Source organism: Rattus norvegicus, chromosome 5 (assembly GCF_036323735.1).
Source record: "Rattus norvegicus strain BN/NHsdMcwi chromosome 5, GRCr8, whole genome shotgun sequence".
Classification (NCBI taxonomy): domain Eukaryota; kingdom Metazoa; phylum Chordata; class Mammalia; order Rodentia; family Muridae; genus Rattus; species Rattus norvegicus.
The window spans coordinates 136,995,512-137,013,430 of NC_086023.1; the positions used below are offsets into that span (position 1 = coordinate 136,995,512).

Sequence of the window (17,919 nt, forward strand, 5' to 3'; positions counted from 1 at the left end):
GCTCATACCTACTTGTAATTCTTAGTTCCAAATCTAAGGACCGTGGCCTCAGCAGCTTTCTAGGACCTGTGTGTCTATCTAACCTCAGACACACACTAACTAAAAATAAAATACACCTTTAAAAAGACAACTGCAGGGCTGGAGAGATGGCTCAGTGGTTAAGAGCACCGACTGCTCTTCCAGAGGTCCTGAGTTCAAATCCCAGCAACCACATGGTGGCTCACAACCATCCGTAATGGGATCTGATGTCCCCTTCTGGTGTTTCTGAAGACAGCTACAGTGTACTCATATACAAAATTAAAAAAAAAAAAAAAAAAAAAAAAAAAGACAACTGCAGGGGCTGGGGATCTAGCTCAGTGGTAGAGCGCTTACCTAGGAAGCGCGAGGCCCTGGGTTCGGTCCCCAGCTCCGAAAAAAAGAACCAAAAAAAAAAAAAAAAAAAGACAACTGCAGGAGGGGGAAGGGGCCTGACCATGGCTTAATGAAAAAAGTTCTTAATTTGCAACCTAAGAATGCCCAGACTCTACACAGGCAGGAGAAACTGACTCCATAGTGTGGTCCTCTGGCCACCAGACATGGGCTGTGGCACATGCAATGCCCCCTCCCCAGTTTGTTTGTTTTTTTAATTCCTCCCGGGCTGGAGAGATAAGTAGTTACAAGCAGTGTAGTTAAGTAGTTAAGAATAGTTTAGAGCTGCTCTTCCTATGATTCCCAGCACCTACAGAGGGGCTCACAAGGCTTCAACTCTAGCTCCAGGGGATCTGACGCCCTCTTGTGGCCATGGTGGGTACTTTGAGCACCTACTATACCAGCAGGCAAACACCCACACACATAAAAATAAACAATGTAAAACTTTAAAAAGTATTCACTTTGAACCTCTCACTTTAAAGAGTGTTTCCCCTTCACTTTTCTTTAATAAATCTGTATCTGTACTGCTTTATAAACAGTAGCAATCTTGGCCTTCCAAGCCCCAGTAGAGTCTCCCTGGCACACTCAAGTCAGGTTAGACAGACTCACCATGGGAGTCAAAGCCAGCCTGGGTTACCTGGGTCACAGTGAACTTCAGACAGATCTAATACACAGTTTCTCCCTCTGGAGGCCTGGAACGGGAAGCCTGGGGAAGGTCACAGGCATGGATATGAACCTACTCTCCCTTTAGGAACGTGGTACCCTCCTCTCTCTCTGGAGAGGTTGCTGCACCCCGCAGGTCTTGGAGTGTTGTAGGAGGCCAAGGCCTCCGGGATGTAAGGAGGAGAGGCCATGGAGGAGAAACAGCACCATTACTCACAGCAAGGACACTGCTCCAAGCAGCTCGCTTGTCAATGCTGCATTCCCAGCATCCTCTCAGAGTCACACTGAACAGATAATTAGTGGGTGAAAACAGTATTTGAGGAAAAATACTTAGCAACAATAGAAGCTAGGGGCCAAAAAGCTTTTTCTGTATCAGGGCGCTGGGTGGAAATGGAGCCCATTTTAGTAAAGGCTTGCATGAGGCCGTACACACACACACACACACACACACACACACACACACACACACACACACACACAAGTAGTTAAGTAATATTCACAAAAGTATACCAGGGTGAATGGGGCTAATCTGTGCGATTTAACATAAAAGTGAGCTGGGCCAGCGGTGACACACACCTTTAAACCCAACACTAGGGAGGCAGAATCAAGTGGATCTCAGTGAGTTCCAAGACAGCCAGGACTACACAGAGAAACCCTGTCTCAAAACAAACAAACAAAAAGGGAAGAAAACTAACACGTGCTCACAAGCAGAGAAGACAGGAGGCTGGAGACACGGCTCAACAATTAAGGGCACTGGCTACTCTCCTAGAGGAAGGACCTGGATCAGATTCCCAGCACCCACATGGTGGCTCACACTGCCTGTGGATCAAGTCCCAAGCGTTCTGATGTCCTCTTCTGGTCTCCGCAGGCACCAGCTATGCACGTAGTGCATATACATACCTCAGATAACGAAAGTTTTCTCAAAAAGACAAATGACAGAGGATGAAGCCCTGGGAGGCCCCATGTGGAAAAGCAAGCAGACAAGCTTGGCGCACTGCACGGCTGAGAGCAGCCAGGAAGGACGGCTCAGACTCTCATCCAGAGCACCGCACACTTCACCAGACATTTCACTCACGGGCCAGCACTGCAGGTGTTTTAAGAGTTATGAACACACCCGGTAAGATCTCGATTACTATAACGAGAAGAAACAAGAGAAGGCAGAAGACACTGGGGAGGGAAGGTGACAGTAAAGTACACTGAGCATGCCCAAGGGCTTGTCATGGAGGTGCCGCTCCAACTGCCAGGCTAAGACCAGAATGTGTGACCCAGCAGGACTCAGGAACAAAGTGGGAAGTGGGGAGACTCAGAGAGAATGCGTAAGAGAGCAGAGCGCAAAGCACGGAACAAGAATCCCTCGTCCACAGCGGTGTGGACGAGATGAGCTGAATCTTAAGACCAGCAAAGAACAGAATGGCTGCAAACCACAGAGCAAGCAGAGACCCTGGGAAAAGAACAAGGCAAGATGGCGTGGGGAGGGCTGTCAAACAGTCACCAGCGTGGTGACTACCCATTCACATCCCGAGCGCCCCGATAGCAGTGAGACAGTGCTAGCTGCGCTAGGGCAGACAGAAGGGGAATGGAAATGAGCAGAAACGCTTACCGACGAGCAGGCGGGATTGATATATCCCCAAGCGGCTCCTTTTGCCTCACCTCCAACTTTCTCTTCTGCGACTATGCAATTTTCCATAGTCAGAAATGCACCAGGCTGCTGGGGCTGGAGCTGTAGACTATGTGTCTATACAGGAGGCCTTGGGTACCATCACACCAACAAATTTTAATTTAAAAAAAAAAATAAAATGAGAAAAAAACGAACACAAAGCCTTACTGCATCTGAGGCAGAGACGGCTCGGCTCTAAGAGGGCTGACTGACCTTGCTGAGGGCTTCAGTTCAGTGCCCAGCACCCACATGGGTCACCCACAACTGCCCAATTCTCCAGCACCCCCGGATGTGTCTGACACCCCTCCCCGCCTAGAGGGTACCTACATGCTAGCATGGATACAGACACAATACAAAAACACGGTCACTGTTTTAAGACAGGTGAGACACATAGTTCAGACTGACCTGAACTTGCTATATAGACCAGGGTGACCTCAAACTCAGAGCTCTTCCTGTGTCTGTCCCGTTGTTAAAGGTGTGTGTTACTATGCTGGCAAAATAAAATAAACCTTTGAAAGAAAACTACTGGTACTTGAGAAATGAATGGGTCAGTGGTTTAAGAGCATCTGTTCTCGCAGAGGGCCTGGGGCAAATTCCCAGCACCTCAACAGAAACTCACTACTACCTGTAACTCCAGTCCCAGGGGATCCAACATCCTCTGACCTCCACATGCACAAGGCAAGCACATGGTGGACAGACAGACGTGCAGACGGAACACCTACACACTAAAATAAAAATTAAGAAAAAAAATAACTGCCAGTGATGAGAAAACAGCAGGATCACTTTATATAAGAGCAAGAGCTGGCTGGGGTTGGAGAGATGGCTCAGTGATTAAGAGCACTGACTGCTCTTCCAGAGGACCACGGTTCAAATCCCAGTAACCACAGGGCAGCTCACAACTATGTGTAACTCCAGGATACAACATCCTCACACAGGCACTTTCAAACAAATAATAAATAAATAAATTAATTAATAATAATAATAAAACATTTAGAAGAAGGAGAAGGAGAAGGAGGAGGAGGAGAAAGAGAAGAAGTAGTAGCAGTAGCAGTAGCAGTAGTAGTAGCAGTAGCAGTAGTAGTAGTAGTAGTAGTAAGGCTAGCAAGAAGCTTTGGTGGGTAAAAGTAACTACCTCTAAGTCTGATGACCTGAGTTTGATCCCTGGGACCCTTACGGCAGAGAGAAGTGACTCCCAGAGCTGTTTTTTCAATTTCCACAAGGGCCAAGGCATGCATGCTCACTTACTCCCACAGTGAATGAATGAATGAATGAATGAATGAATGAATGTTTGAAAAAAGAGCACGGATAGGTTTAGCCTGTTAATTCCAGCACTGGCCGAAGGGTCAGGACGTCATCCTTGGCTATAAATGAACCACAGGCTAGCCCAGGATACTATAAGAGCCTGTTTTGAAAAAGACAAAGATGGGAACGGCATACACCTTAATCCCAGAACTCAGGAGGCAGAAACAGGCCTGGTTATACAGAATGTTCTAAGCCAAAGTTACACAGAGAAACCTTGTCTCGAAAAACCAAAATAATTAAATGAATTAAAATAAATGAATCAAATATTTAAAACACAATGCAAAGAAGTTTAGACTGTGGCATAACGCTGAGGAGAAAGCCTTCCATACAAAGAGCAGAAGTGGGAAAGGACGCCTGACTGTCAGCCTTCTTCAGTAAGACATCGGCACCCTTGGACAACTACGAGGAAGCAGTCCCAGGGCCAGAGACGGCTCGTGACAAGCATGACGATCTGAGGGAACTCATTTCTGAAAGCTGTCCTCTGACTGCTACATGTATGTGTGGCACGCATACGCCTGCACATACTTAGATATAAATAAAATAATGTCTGGAAGTGGTGGCGCACACCTCTAATCCCAGTGCTCAGAAGTACTGGCACGAGGGTCCCTTCGAGGTCAACACTGGTTTGTATATCCAGTTCCAGGCTAGCCAGAGCTACCTGTGAAACAAAATTAAAGTGCAAAAACTTTTTAAAAGAGGCAATTCTAGGCCAAGATGTTAAGATGGGGTGTGTGTGTGTGTGTGTGTGTGTGTATTTCTACTTGCTGAGCCTGTAAGTGTTGCGCTTGGAGGATGAGGGTGGCCTAGGCTCCACAGCCAAACCGTGTCTCAAAGCCAAAGCAGAATGAAATGAAATCCCCCCAAAGCGTCTCCACGCACTTGTCACTATTGGCGATCTTGCGGAACTCACGAACAGTCATGGCTTTCTTCTGTATATTGTACTGAGTGAAGAGGCCGGACTGGCCAGTCACCAGCTGCTGGATGGGTGCAGGGATGACCAGATCGTCGATGTCATCATAGGAGGTTCGAGGCTTCCATTCTTTGGGAGGAACAACCTACAAGGAACAGAGGCGATGGAGGCAAATGAGAAACTGGCCAGCCAGAATTCCACAAGTGTGCAGGCCGCCATCCAGACAAGCCACCCATTTTTCCAGAAAGTAACTGATTTACTTACATTCCCCCAAACCCAGGAAGTCAAAGCGAACACTGACCACCCTATAACCTCAGTGACCTGAGAAAAACAGGACTTGTAAACCTAGGCGCCCGCCTTATCCGACTGGAGAGCTGGTTCTTGAACAGCCCAGGCCTCTTTCGAAAACAAAGCAACAGAAGCAGATGTGCTGGCCTACACCCATCACCCTAGTACTCCGGGCTATCTCCTATTTGAGACCAACATGACTACCTCGTCCACTCTAAACAAGCCTAGGCTACCAGAAAACAGTAATTATCATGACCTTTATAAAAGAAAATAACAGCTATGCACCATAAAAATCCAAACAGCTTTTACATAAAATCTAATAAGTTTATCAATTTATACCCCTGCCATGTGTTAAAAAGCTATACTATGGGCCCTTCAGGGCCTACTATTTGAACGAGCCATTTCCACTCGAGTCAAGACAGCTAAGAGGAGCCTCAGAGAAGACACCAAGGTTTAAGACAAGTCCTCAGCTTTGGAATTGAGGGCTAGGAAAACAGCTCAGAGTCGGGCATGGTGGCCACACCTTTAACTCCAGCACTTGGTGGCAGAGGCAGGTGAATCTCTCAGGCCAGCCTGGTCTACAGAGCAAATTCCAGGACAGTCAGAGCTACACAGAGAAACCTTGTCTCTAAAAACCAAAACAAAAAAGCCAAAAAGGTAAACAATTCAGAGGTATAGAGTGTTAGATCTGAATCTTCCGTCAGATGATAAAATGAAAACCAAAAGTGAACACAGGGAATTCAAACCTGAAACTGAACTTCTCCCCCAGGCTCAGAGGAAGTCTTCCATACCACTCCCAAAAAGGTTCTTTTAAAATTGTAATCACCCTACCGTGGGGGGCTCAGACAACCTTTAGGGTGACTGAATATAGGAAAGGTCGATTTGACTAGGGGTGGGGAAGTTGGTCCTACTTCAGTGCACAGGGAGAAAAGACATACAAACCAAAAACCAATTTCAAACTACAGAGACGAGAAGTCCTTATGTGGGCTGGAAGTCTGAGGGAAACCGAATTCTATCGGTGCAGGGGTTCTGAACTGAGAGAGGCAGGTGTTGGGAACTCGGGTCGGGTGGCAGGGAAGGCTGTGAAACACCAAGCCCCAAGTCAGGCCGTAGACAACGGCTCTGCATTTCCCTTCCCTGTCCCACCTGCACACCCTCACCTTAGCAAGGATCAGCTACACCCTGACTCTCAGGATAACTCAGTTCTTTCTGGTCTTCACTCAGGGGAAAACACACACACACACACACACACACACACACACACACACCCCTAATTTCCAATTGCGAAGACCAGAAACATTCACTTAATGGCCACTGCAGCAGGTTCACACCCCTGCTCCCTACCTTGGCTAGCCCAGCCCTACCTTGGCTAGCACAGTCCTACCTTGGCTAGCCCAGCCCGATGAGCTCCTTGGGATTCAATGTAGGCAATGTATCGGCTGAAGTTTCGAAACTCTTCCATGGTGGGGTAAAACGTCATGATCCGAGCGCTGGGGTTCAAAGTTTCCGATTCAGAAGCCATTTTGTTCTTCTTTTGTTCTTCTTTTTTGAGGCTCAGATAAAACCCTGAAGTGTTAAGAGAACAAAAGTAAATGAACAGAAGTAAATAACATCTAGGATGCTTATTTAAAGGGACTTGAATGTATGAGTAAAATCCCTTCTGTTTAAAAAGAACCTGAGGAAACCAGAAGGTGACCAGAAGCCTGTGATCCCAACACCAGGCAGAAAAAGGGCAGGATCTAGAGTTAGGAAGCCAACCTCTACAACAAGTGCAGCTGGTCAAGGAAAAGGAAATGTGGCGGTGGTATACTCCTTCCAGCCCAGTACTCAGGAGCCAGAGGCAGGCCAGCCTGGTCTACAGAGTGAATTCTAGGACAGCAAGAACTACACAGAGAAACCATGTTTCAGAAAACCAAACCAAACAAACAAAAACCTGATGGCCAAAACTGTCTATAACTATCTATATCCAGACCTCACTCAATAAGACATTGTGTTAGCAAAAAGAAAAAGAAAAAAAGCCCAGGTAAACAAAGCTATCATCATTTAGTTATTGGACCTATATAAAATACATCTGATCTATTTACCTTTAAATTTTACCCTGGCTGCTTTAAGTTAGTTACTCCCCTATTTATGTAGCCCTGGCTGTCCTGGAACTCCCTATGTAGACCAGGCTTGACCGAACCTACCTCTGCCTCCCAAGTGCTGGGATTAACAGTGTGTGTCACCAGTGAGCAGCAGTAATCCCTTCGTTAAACTACGACTGCATCTAAAAAGCTTCCTCTGGGCTCTTTCCTAGAGCACGGCTTTACAAGACTCTATACTCCTGAAAAGTGACTTAGCTACAGAGTATAAAGCTTCAGGAGTTTCGTGTCTTAAAAGGGCATTGATATTAACAGTATGCCTGGAGTTTAGAACACTACAGTGAAACTGTTCAATCTAAATCAAAACAGTTTCGGCAGCACTCGGGGAACAACTACTCAGTCGGCTCGACTGCACTGAAACCAGGCAATGAGCTGGCAATACAGGGTAAACTTCCCAAGGGCAGAGAGGAAAATACTGTGTATTTTTGGATAAGGTCCTTGAGTAAGTGGGCAGACCCTAAGTCCAGTGTGGGCAATGCAACAGATCGCCACAACTAGAAAAAGACAATGCATGCTAAAAAGGAGCCAGTTGAGAAGCAAATCTAGTATGTCCTTTACTGGACCTCCTCACCCACAGCCTAAGAGTTCTGCTTCCTCAAAGCCACCGGCAGTCCTACTTACTATAGGAAACTGTCTACAACCGTCCCACAACCTGGCACGGGATGAGAAGCAGCATGGAGTAAAACCATGCAAGATAGCAGAATAGAAACCCTGGCATCGTAACTTTTGGGCTTCCATTCCACCCCAAGTGAGGTATTTTTGGCTAGACACTTTTCATTAACTTTGCATAACAGATATACTGTTATCCCTGCTTTACATATCAGGAACGGTATCCACAGTCCCCTCCCTAAAGCATCTTCCACCACTTTCTGCTACCTCATCCCTAATACTTAGCTGAACTAAGACCTCTGCAAGAGAATATCCAAGTGTGGAAGAACTTGAAGCCTAATTCAATTTTCCTCTAAAGGGAGATTTTCAATATATTCTACTTTTGAAATTTTTGCAAAAAATGTAACGTAAATATCGGACTGGGGCTCCTCCCCTAGGCTTCAAAGGGGGTCATAACGTTGCTTCATCCGCCTCGGGCTCTATTTATCTTTGTGTGTCCAGAACCTAGAACAATGCATGCCGCAAAGTAGGCACTCAGTAACTGCTGAAAAACTCATTTCCTCTGCTCACTTTAGAGGGTTATCCCATTACTTTAACCCTAGGGTTCCGTTCCTGCAATATATTCCCTAGGGAAAATCTGTTCTGGGGCACCTTCCCGTCCGCATTCAGCAACAAAGCAAAGAGTACGGGGATCTAAACCTTCGGCTCTAGAGTGAAAACTCTTGAATACTGGTCTGACCTCTGCTACTTTTTAACACCTTGGCTGTGTGAGTGGACTAGATGAGTTTCAGTTTCTCCACCTGCAAAATGGGGATCCCAAACCCCTGCCCTGCTGGATCGTATGATTAACTCAGATGATGCAAGCGAAACCAAGACGCTAGGCCCGGTAAGCACTCCATAAAGGCAGCTGTTGCTAACAGTGGCCTGAAACTCCCGCACTCTCCGCCCCCGCGGCCACCCCCGCGGCATCCCTCCAAAGGCAGCCCGGTTCCCAGTGTCCCCGCACCACACCACTTACAGACACTGCCCCTCCCGGCCCCACCGCCTAGACGAGGGAGGCCCGGCCGCAGGAAGAAGAAAATAAGGCCCAGTGGGCCCGCCCCCCTCTCCCGACGTCCATTGGCCACTGGAGATTGGAAAGAACCAATCGCAAAACTCATTTTAGAAGCTCCTTTTTCTATTGCTCAAACCACATATCGATCACGGAGCACAGAAAGACCCACCTCACCACCCTCCCCCACCGGAGCTCACGGCCAGGGTTTTGGCAGCATCAAACCCTCAGGGATCCAAAGCCCGATGGCTCTCACCTGGAGCCTAAAGCCCTAGCAGGGCTCAGGCTCGATTCCTGCTGTCGCCACTCGCCGATCCCACTGTCTTTCTTGAGGGCGAAAGACAAAGCTCCGCCTCCTTTAAAGTCGGACTCTGCGCAGCCTCACAGAGCCCATAGTCAACCAACCCAAGGGTGGCTTTAAATCCTCAGCTAACCAATGAGCGCTCACAACAGCTGCTCGGCGTCTGGGACTACGAGTCCGTTTAGCCTATGAACGTCGTTCTCGGGCTGTTGCCAGGAGAAAACGCTGAACCTCTCGGGACTGGGGCCACTGAGCATCAGGGCTGGATCCAGAGTTAGCCTATCAGAAGCTGACTCAGATCTCCATAGCTAAGCTGGTTAGTAGAAAGAAGCGAGTACCCTGAAATGGGCTGGCCGGTTGTGGGGAAGGGCGAGCAGGTGGGTATAGGATGTTTCTAGCGAAAGGATAAGCCTAAGTTTTCTTGGAGTAATTCGTTTGCCTAAGATATAAAGGCGATGGAAGACCTCGGGAAAGTTTCAAAAGTCAAGGAGTTCAGAGAACGTGACCAGCATGTCCGGGTTTGTCCAGGACTCTCAGTTCTCAAAGTCTTACGTTCTAAGAAGCCCCTCGCCTGCTGGCAAGGCGGGGTAGGTAGGGATCTGTTCCAGGAGAAGGAGCCCTGGGGGGATCATTAGGACAGATCCTAAAGGAAGATATCCCTGGGGTTTTTAAAAAGCGGCTCCCCTTGAGCGAAAATTTTGGGTCATTAGCAACTCTTGGAGGGAAGAGGGTGATTCTAAGAATCATTAAAGGCACTTCAGGGGGCCCGAAAGGGATCCCTCGAAGTCATTAGGAGCAGTTCCTGAGAGGCTGTGAGTGAGCAGCCTTAAGGAGTTCCCAGATTGTCAAGGACGATGAGGAAGGAGATGGTAACAGACCTATAACACCCTTACAGGTCAAATAAGGAAGAGAACTCACCCAGACTTAAAACATGAGCAAAATTCCCGATAGTACCAGAAGGAATTGTATTGTGTCTGAACTGCTTTCAAAACTAACCCCTGGGTACAGAGAGATGACAGAGAGGAAAGGCAGAAGCCTTATGATCTGAGATAAGCCGTTGAGGAAAGAATCAATACAAGTTCACAAGATGTCCTCCGACTTTTGTGGGATGCAGTGCCAGCGCTGCCACCCCAAACACACTAAATAAATAGATAATTTTTTTTTAAAAAACGTGTTTTTATTCTTTTTTTTTTTTTCGGAGCTGGGGACCGAACCCAGGGCCTTGCGCTTCCTAGGCAAGCGCTCTACCACTGAGCTAAATCCCCAACCAAAAAAAACGTGTTTTTAAACAACTTCTCATGCATGCCTAGATTTTTTCAAGGGGAAGAAATTCAGGGGAGTTGAGATGGATGGCAAGAGTTTACCGAAACTAAAGGAGATACTTCATAGAATGTTATGGGTTAACTATCTGAGCTCATATCTGATGAAAATGTTGCTTCAAAAAAAAAAACGGGATGCCAGCCTGGAATAGGGAGTTCTAGGACAGCCATGGGTACATTTTAGACCTTGTCTCAAAACAAAACAAAAAACTTGTTCCCTAGTTCTTAAAATTACATCTATTTAGGCTGTGCACAACGGCACAATCTCACACTCAGGAGGCAGAGGCGGGTGAAATTCCTGCACTCTCCGACCCCCTTGGCCCACCCCCACCCTTTGCCCCACACCCACACCCACCCACCCCTACCCCCACCCCCACCCACCCCGCACCTACCCTCCCCACCCCACACCCACCCCCCACCTACCCTCCCAACACCACACCCACCGACACACACACCCTCCCCCACCCACCCCACCACCCCACCACGAACCACTCCCGAGGACACCCCTGCCGCATCCCTCCAAAGGCAGCCCGGTTCCCAGTGTCCCGGCACCACACCACTTACAGACACCGCCCCTCCCTGCCCCACTGCTTAGACGAGGGAGGAAGAAGAAAATAAGGCCCAGTGGGCCCGCCCCCTCCCGATGCCGGTTGGCCACTAGAGACTGGAAAGAACCTGCCTGGTCTACGGTGGTCCACGGGTAAGTTCCAGGCCAGGCAGGGATAATGGTGAGACTCTCTCTCCAAAATAGTAATGTGTCCATTTATTTGTTGGAGGGAAGTGCATATTCATATGAAGACAAGAACAACTTTCGAGATTCAATCCTTCTACCCAGTGAGTCCCAGGGATTCAACCTGGATTGTCTGTCTTAGTAGCAAACACCTTTACCAGTGAAGTCATCTTGATGACTCTGTTGTTGTTGTTGTTGTTGTTGTTGCTGCTGCTGCTGCTGCTGCTGCTGTTTTAAGATCATCTTGAATTTCTTTTTTTTTAAGATTTATTTATTTTATTTTATTTATATGAGCACACTGTAGCTGTCTTCAGACACACCAGAAGAGGCATCAGATCTCATTACAGATGGTTGTGAGCCACCATGTGGTTGCTGGGATTTGAACTCAGGACCTCTGGAAGAGCTGAGCCTCTCTCCAGCCTAGTCTTGAATTCTTGACTTTAAGATTCTCCTGTTCCTCCTGCTTGGAGCTGGAGAGATTGTTCAGTGGTTAAAAGCACGTGTGGCTCTGGCAGATGGGCCCGAGACTTCAGTTCCCAGCATCCCAGTCTGGTGGCTCACAGCTGACTACACCCCTGCTTCAGGGGACTATGCACCTCTGACTTCCACCAGCAACAGCACTCGTGTTCCCTCCACACACAACACAGTCCATGCATACACACGCATACATGGACATAGTTTTAAATGATAAATCTTTAAAAAAAAATCACCGAAATACCTTGTCTAATTTTGGACTGCTTTTTATCCACTCAGTAAGAGTCCCCATCTCACTTCTAGAGCCTGTTTACAGGTTATCTGGGCTCCCACCCCAGCGGAGGGAACCAATCCCTGTGTAGGTTTGCCTCTTCTGGTTGTTTCCTGTAAATAAAGCCGTGCTGCGTGCGGCTGGCCCTTTGTGTCTGGCTTCTTTCACTGAGCATAATGTCTTTTGGAGAGAAACCCATGTTGCACTTGCATCCGTGTTCCCTTCCTTTCTGCTGTTGAACAGCGTCCCATTGTGGTTTTGATTGACAACTGGATTGTTTCCACTTTGGGGCTGTTATGAATAGGACTGCTATGAACATTTATGCACAAGTCTTTGTGTGGATGTCTGTTTGCATTTCTCTTGGGTAGATAACTAGGGTGGAATAATTGCTGGGTTGTATAGGAAATTTGTGTTTATCTTTTTAAGAAACTGCAAAAACTGTTTTCAAAAATGTTCCTTCCCATTACCAGGATGTGAGGATCCCCGTTTCCACTCACCCTTGCCAACATTTGGTATTGTCTGTCTTTCTGATTACAGCCATTCTGATGGGCATGAAGTAGTATCATGTTGTGGTCCTAATTTGCATTTTCCTGATGACTAATGAAGTCGACCATCTTTTTATGTGCTTATTAGCCGTGCTAATATATACATAGGGGCGCCATCCAAATCTTTTGTCTGATTTTGAATTGGGTAGTTTGAATTGTTATTATTGACTTGCCAGAGTTCTTTGTATATTCTAGATCCAAATCCTCTGCCAGACATAGACTTTATAAATATTGCCTCTGATTCTGTGGCTTGTCATTTTCGTTTCCCTTCTGGTATCTCCTGAACCATGGGAGCTTTCCCTATTGATGCTGTCGCACTTTATCAACTTTAGCAATTGTGCTTTGGTATTAACATGGCCTTGGTTCTGATTTGCATCTAAAATACATCTAAGAAGGGACCATTGAGGGGTTGGGGATTTAGCTCAGTGGTAGAGCGCTTGCCTAGCAAGCGCAAGGCCCTGGGTTCAGTCCCCAGTTCCGGAAAAAAAGAAAAAAGAAAAAGAAAAAAAAAAGGAAGAAGGGACCATTGCCTTTGACCTTCACTGCACCCAGGTCCTCAGCCATCCATAGTTTGAATAGGGTAACTGCCTTAGGCTCCAAACTGTCTGCTTCTGCCCTGCTCCTTGCAGTCTCCCCCACAGAACAGGGATTCTTTCCTAGAAACTAGATCATGTCTCTCCTCTCCAAACTGTCAAAAGACATCCCAGCTCATTTTGGAGAAAAGCCAAGACCCTTCAGACATTAGGTCAACTCCCATCCCCATATCTCCACACCCACCCCTATCTTCTCCTCTAGTTCCTTACTCCCTGAGGTGTATGGCTTGTTTGTTCCCTCAGCGCCTCGATGAAATGTGGCTTCTTCTGCGAAATCCTCCGGAACCATCATTGTATGCTTGTCCTGGTCTATGCTTTAGTCCTGACCTATGCTGAGGCAGGAGGATCACAAATTCAAGATCACTGTCTACAGTAATTTTAAGGTCAACCTGAGTGACTTAGTGACTTAATGAGACCCTATGGCAAAATTAAAAAGTGTTGGGGTAGGGCACTTAGCTAGTAAGAGCACACACACACACACACACACACACACACACACACACACACCTGGAAGGGACACTCATAACCACAAATAGAATATTTTTTAAAGTGAATTGGTGGCAAGATGGGCCAGCAGGTGACAGTGTTTGTTGCCAGCCTGAAAACCTGAGTCCAACCTCTGGGACGGAGATGATAGAGGGCGAGAACCAACTCCAGCTAGCTAGAGTCTGACTTTCACACCCACAGTGACATGCGTGTGCTTACGTATACACCATACCATAAAGAAACAAAAGTAGTTCTACTGCGCCTTTAATTCCTGCCCGTAGGACACTTAGGAGGCAGAGGCAAGCTGAGCTCTGTGAGTTCCAAGCCAGCCAGAGCAGCATAATGAGATCTTGTCAAAAAAGGGGGGTGGAGATGCATGGTCATGCATGGCTTTATTATTATTTTTTTAATTCTTTTTTTTTTTCAGAGCTGGGGGCCAAACCCAGGGCCTTGCGCTTGCTAGGCAAGCGCTCTACCACTGAGCTAAATCCCCAACCCCCATGCATGGCTTTAATCCCAGCACTTGGGAGGTAAAAGCAGATAGAGCCCAACCTGAGACACTGTCTCAAGTAGTTACTCGATAAATGTAAAGGTTAAGAAGTGACTCCTAGGGGCTGCGGATTTAGCTCAGTGGTAGAGCGCTTACCTAGGAAGCGCAAGGCCCTGGGTTCGGTCCCCAGCTCCGAAAAAAAAGAACAAAAAAAAAAAAAAAAATCCGTTAAAAAAAAAAAAAAAGAAGTGACTCCTAGGTGGAGCACATACCTTTTTTTTTCTTTTTTCTGTTTTTCGGAGCTGGGGACCGAACCCAGGGCCTTGTGCTCGCTAGGCAAGCCCTCTACCGCTGAGCTAAATCCCCAACCTGAGCACATACCTTTAACCCTAGTACTCAGGAGGCAGAGCTTGGTGGATCTCTTGAGTTCAAGATTAGCCTGGCCATAGAGGTCCAAGACAAGCAGGACTACACGGAGAAACCCTGTCTCAAAAGCTCAAAACAGGGCTGGGGATTTAGCTCAGTGGTAGAGCGCTTACCTAGGAAGCGCAAGGCCCTGGGTTCGGTCCCCAGCTCCGAAAAAAAAAAGAACCAAAAAAAAAAAAAAAAAAAAAGCTCAAAACAAGGGCTGGAGAGATGGCTCAGTGGTTAAGAGCACTGACTGGGGGTTGGGGATTTAGCTCAGTGGTAGAGCGCTTGCCTAGGAAGCGCAAGGCCCTGGGTTCGGTCCCCAGCTCCGAAAAAAAGAACAAAAAAAAAAAAGAGCACTGACTGTTCTTCCAGAGGTCCTGAGTTCAAATCCCAGCAAGCACATGGTGGCTCACAACCATCTGTAACAGGATCTGATGCCCTGTTCTGACAGCTACAGTGTACTTACATATAATAAGTAAATCTTTACAAAACAAAACAACAAAAAGAAAATTTAAAGTGCCTAAAAAGCTGTGGCTGTTGCAGAACAATAGAGGTTTTGCCTAGCATTTGAGGCCCTGAGTCGAGCACTGCCAGGTAAATTAAATAAATACCTATTGAGTGGTATTCTTTCTTTTTGCCCACATAATGAATTTCCAATTTGGAAGTCAGCAATATTACCCATGGTGCATAGTTGAGAGATTGTGGATATACTAATGACTTTGACCTTCACCTCTGGTTCAGTCACACCTAACCCATGCCTCTGGCACTAGCCACTGAAAGTAAACACTCCCCCCTCCCCCCCCACACTCTTGGAGGCTTTGGGCACAGGAATAATAAGCAGCAGGAACTCTCCTATTCAGTCCCACCAGGTGAGCCAGTTCACTGGGTCGGGACTTCGAAACCACCCCAGTCATGTAAATGAGGAGAGAACCTGCAGACAAAGGGCAGTTGAAAAGATTAGGCATCCTGGACAATGAAAAACACGTACACACTTGCATAATTAGACTGGCAAGATGGTTCAACCAGTAAAGGCACCTGCAACCCAAGCTTCATGCCTGAGTTTGATCTCTGGGACCCATGTGGTGGAAAGGAAAGAACTGATCCCCAAATTTTGTCCTCTGACTGGCCCATGTGTACTGTGGCACGTACACATAGAGTAAGTGCATTTAATTGAAAAAAAACTAATCCAGTTACATCACTGAAACCTCTTTAAAAGCTCTCCTAGCTGAGAGTCGAAATGTATATCTATAACCCCATCCTTTGGAAAGCAAGAATGAAGAAAGCTCCAAGTTCTCTCGGTTACAGAGTTCCAGGCCAGCCTGTCTCTAAGCAACAATAAATTAGCTGGATGTGGAAGTTCAAGCCTGCGCTCTCACATGTGGAAAGTAGAGAGAGACACGAAATAGCCGCAAATTTGAGAGCAGCCTGGTCTTACCAGACCCAACTAAGTCTATAAAGTGAAACCCTGTCGGGAGGAGGAAGAGAAAAAGGAAGGAAGCAAGGAAAGAAAAGAAGAAAGGGAGGGGTTGGGGATTTAGCTCAGTGGTAGAGCGCTTGCCTAGCAAGCCCAAGGCCCTGGGTTCGGTCCCCAGCTCCAAAAAAAAAAAAAAAAAAAAAAAAGAATAAAAAAATAAAAAAGAAAGGGGGGATAGGTATGGTGGCACATGTTTTTAATCCCAGTACTCAGGAGGCAGAAGCATGAGGATTTCTGTGAACTTGAGTCCAGCCTGTTTTAACTAAAAAGCATTTAGTGAATTTCAGGACACTCAGGGCTATACAGTGAGATCTTTCTCAGAGAACAAAGGAGGGAAAACAGTAAGAAACAAAAAAATAGGGGCTGGGATTTAGCTCAGTGGTAGAGCGCTTACCTAGGAAGCGCAAGGCCCTGGGTTCGGTCCCCAGCTCCGAAAAAAAGAACCAAAAAAAAAAAAAAAAAGTGATAAAATCTGGCTATGATGCATGCCTTTAAGCCCAGCACTTGAGAAGCAGAGGCAGGCAGGTCTCTGAGTTCGAAGCCAGCCTAGTCTACAGGGAAAGTTCCAGGTCAGCCAGGACTACAGAGAAAAATCCTGTCTCTGGTCAGAGGGGCAGGGATAATACAGGGGAAATGCTTCTCGTCTTTGGTACTCAGAAATGCTAGCAGATGTTAGTTTACTATGCTTAATAACACAGGAATATAGCATGGGATAATTAAGATCTTACAGGAGTTCACAAGTTGAGTGGAAACTGCACAGGAGGTTCTTGATACATACCAGGGAGAGCTGGAGAAGGCCAGATTTAGGACAAGGTAGGACACAAAAAATCTTTGGCATTCTCCACAGAACAGTCCAGGCCTGGGTGTCATTTACTTGAAATGTGATGCTGCCACCAGGTAAACCAGCCACCTCACCCCTGCCGTGGGAGCCATTGTTACCCAGTGGTGCTGGAGGCTGGCAGAGAAGGAGTTTGCCCTTGAGAAGAGGACTTGAACTATGGGGGCTGGACAATCACTCCCGGAGCTGATAAGGCGTGTGTTCACTGTGGGGGCGAGAGGAGAGACTCTGAGGAGGAGGCAGAGACTCCCAGCACTCCACCCTAGCTGCAATTCTTTCAACGCATTTCTCTCCTACCCGAAGGCCAGATAAGCATGCTTCCTTTATCCATTTAGCAAACATGGGTTGCTTTGAGTTAGGCTCTAAGCCAGGAGGTGAGCAATACTTGGTCCTGGCTCCACGTATACAACCTAGTACAGACAGAGAAGAAAAGCAACAGTCACCACGCCAGTTTGCATTTCATTCGTGCCCTGCAACCTGGATAGTTTCCTTGACATTTTCCTACCTGTTACTATTTGAACAGCCGAAGAAGCGAGATTTTTTTTTTTTTGAACAAGTGTTGGGCACTTTTTTTTTCTTTCCCTTTTCTTTTTTTCAGAGCTGGGGATCGAACCCAGGGCCTTGCGCTTGCTAGGCAAGCACTCTACCACTGAGCTAAATCCCCAACCCCCGGGCACTTTTATTATATGTATTTTATTTTATGTATGTGAGTACACTGTTGCTTTCTTCAGACACACCAGAAGAGGGCATCAGATCCCATTACAGATGGTTGTGAGCCACCATGTGGTTGCTGGGATTTGAACTCAGGACCTCTGGAAGAGCAGTCAGTGCTCTTAACCACTGAGCCATCTCTCCAGCAACAACCCTCCCCTCCCCCTTTTTTGAGACAGGGTTTTTCTGGCTGTCCTGGACTCACTCTGTAGACCCTGCTGGCCTTGAACTCACTAGAGATCCACCT

General features: G+C 47.0%; 1 protein-coding gene across 5 annotated transcripts in view; it reads right to left on the bottom strand.

Moving 5' to 3' along the window:
- Positions 1-9,431, bottom strand: part of Kdm4a (lysine demethylase 4A) — a 46,765-nt gene extending 37,334 nt beyond the window's left edge. Inside the window, exons 1-3 of one of the 5 annotated variants that reach the window (XM_017593391.3) lie at positions 9,286-9,431; positions 6,613-6,794; positions 4,910-5,085 (exon numbers count right to left, since the gene is read on the bottom strand). In XM_017593391.3, coding sequence (XP_017448880.1) covers positions 4,910-5,085; positions 6,613-6,750 — 314 coding nt within the window. In that variant the 5' untranslated portion in view covers positions 6,751-6,794; positions 9,286-9,431. Of the gene's footprint in view, positions 1-1,017; positions 5,086-6,572; positions 6,592-6,612; positions 6,795-8,996; positions 9,078-9,285 lie in introns of those variants that run through there. The other 4 variants (XM_006238668.4, NM_001107966.1, XM_039110001.2 and 1 more) reach the window with 4 other exon arrangements.
- Between the last annotated feature and the right edge of the window lie 8,488 nt (positions 9,432-17,919).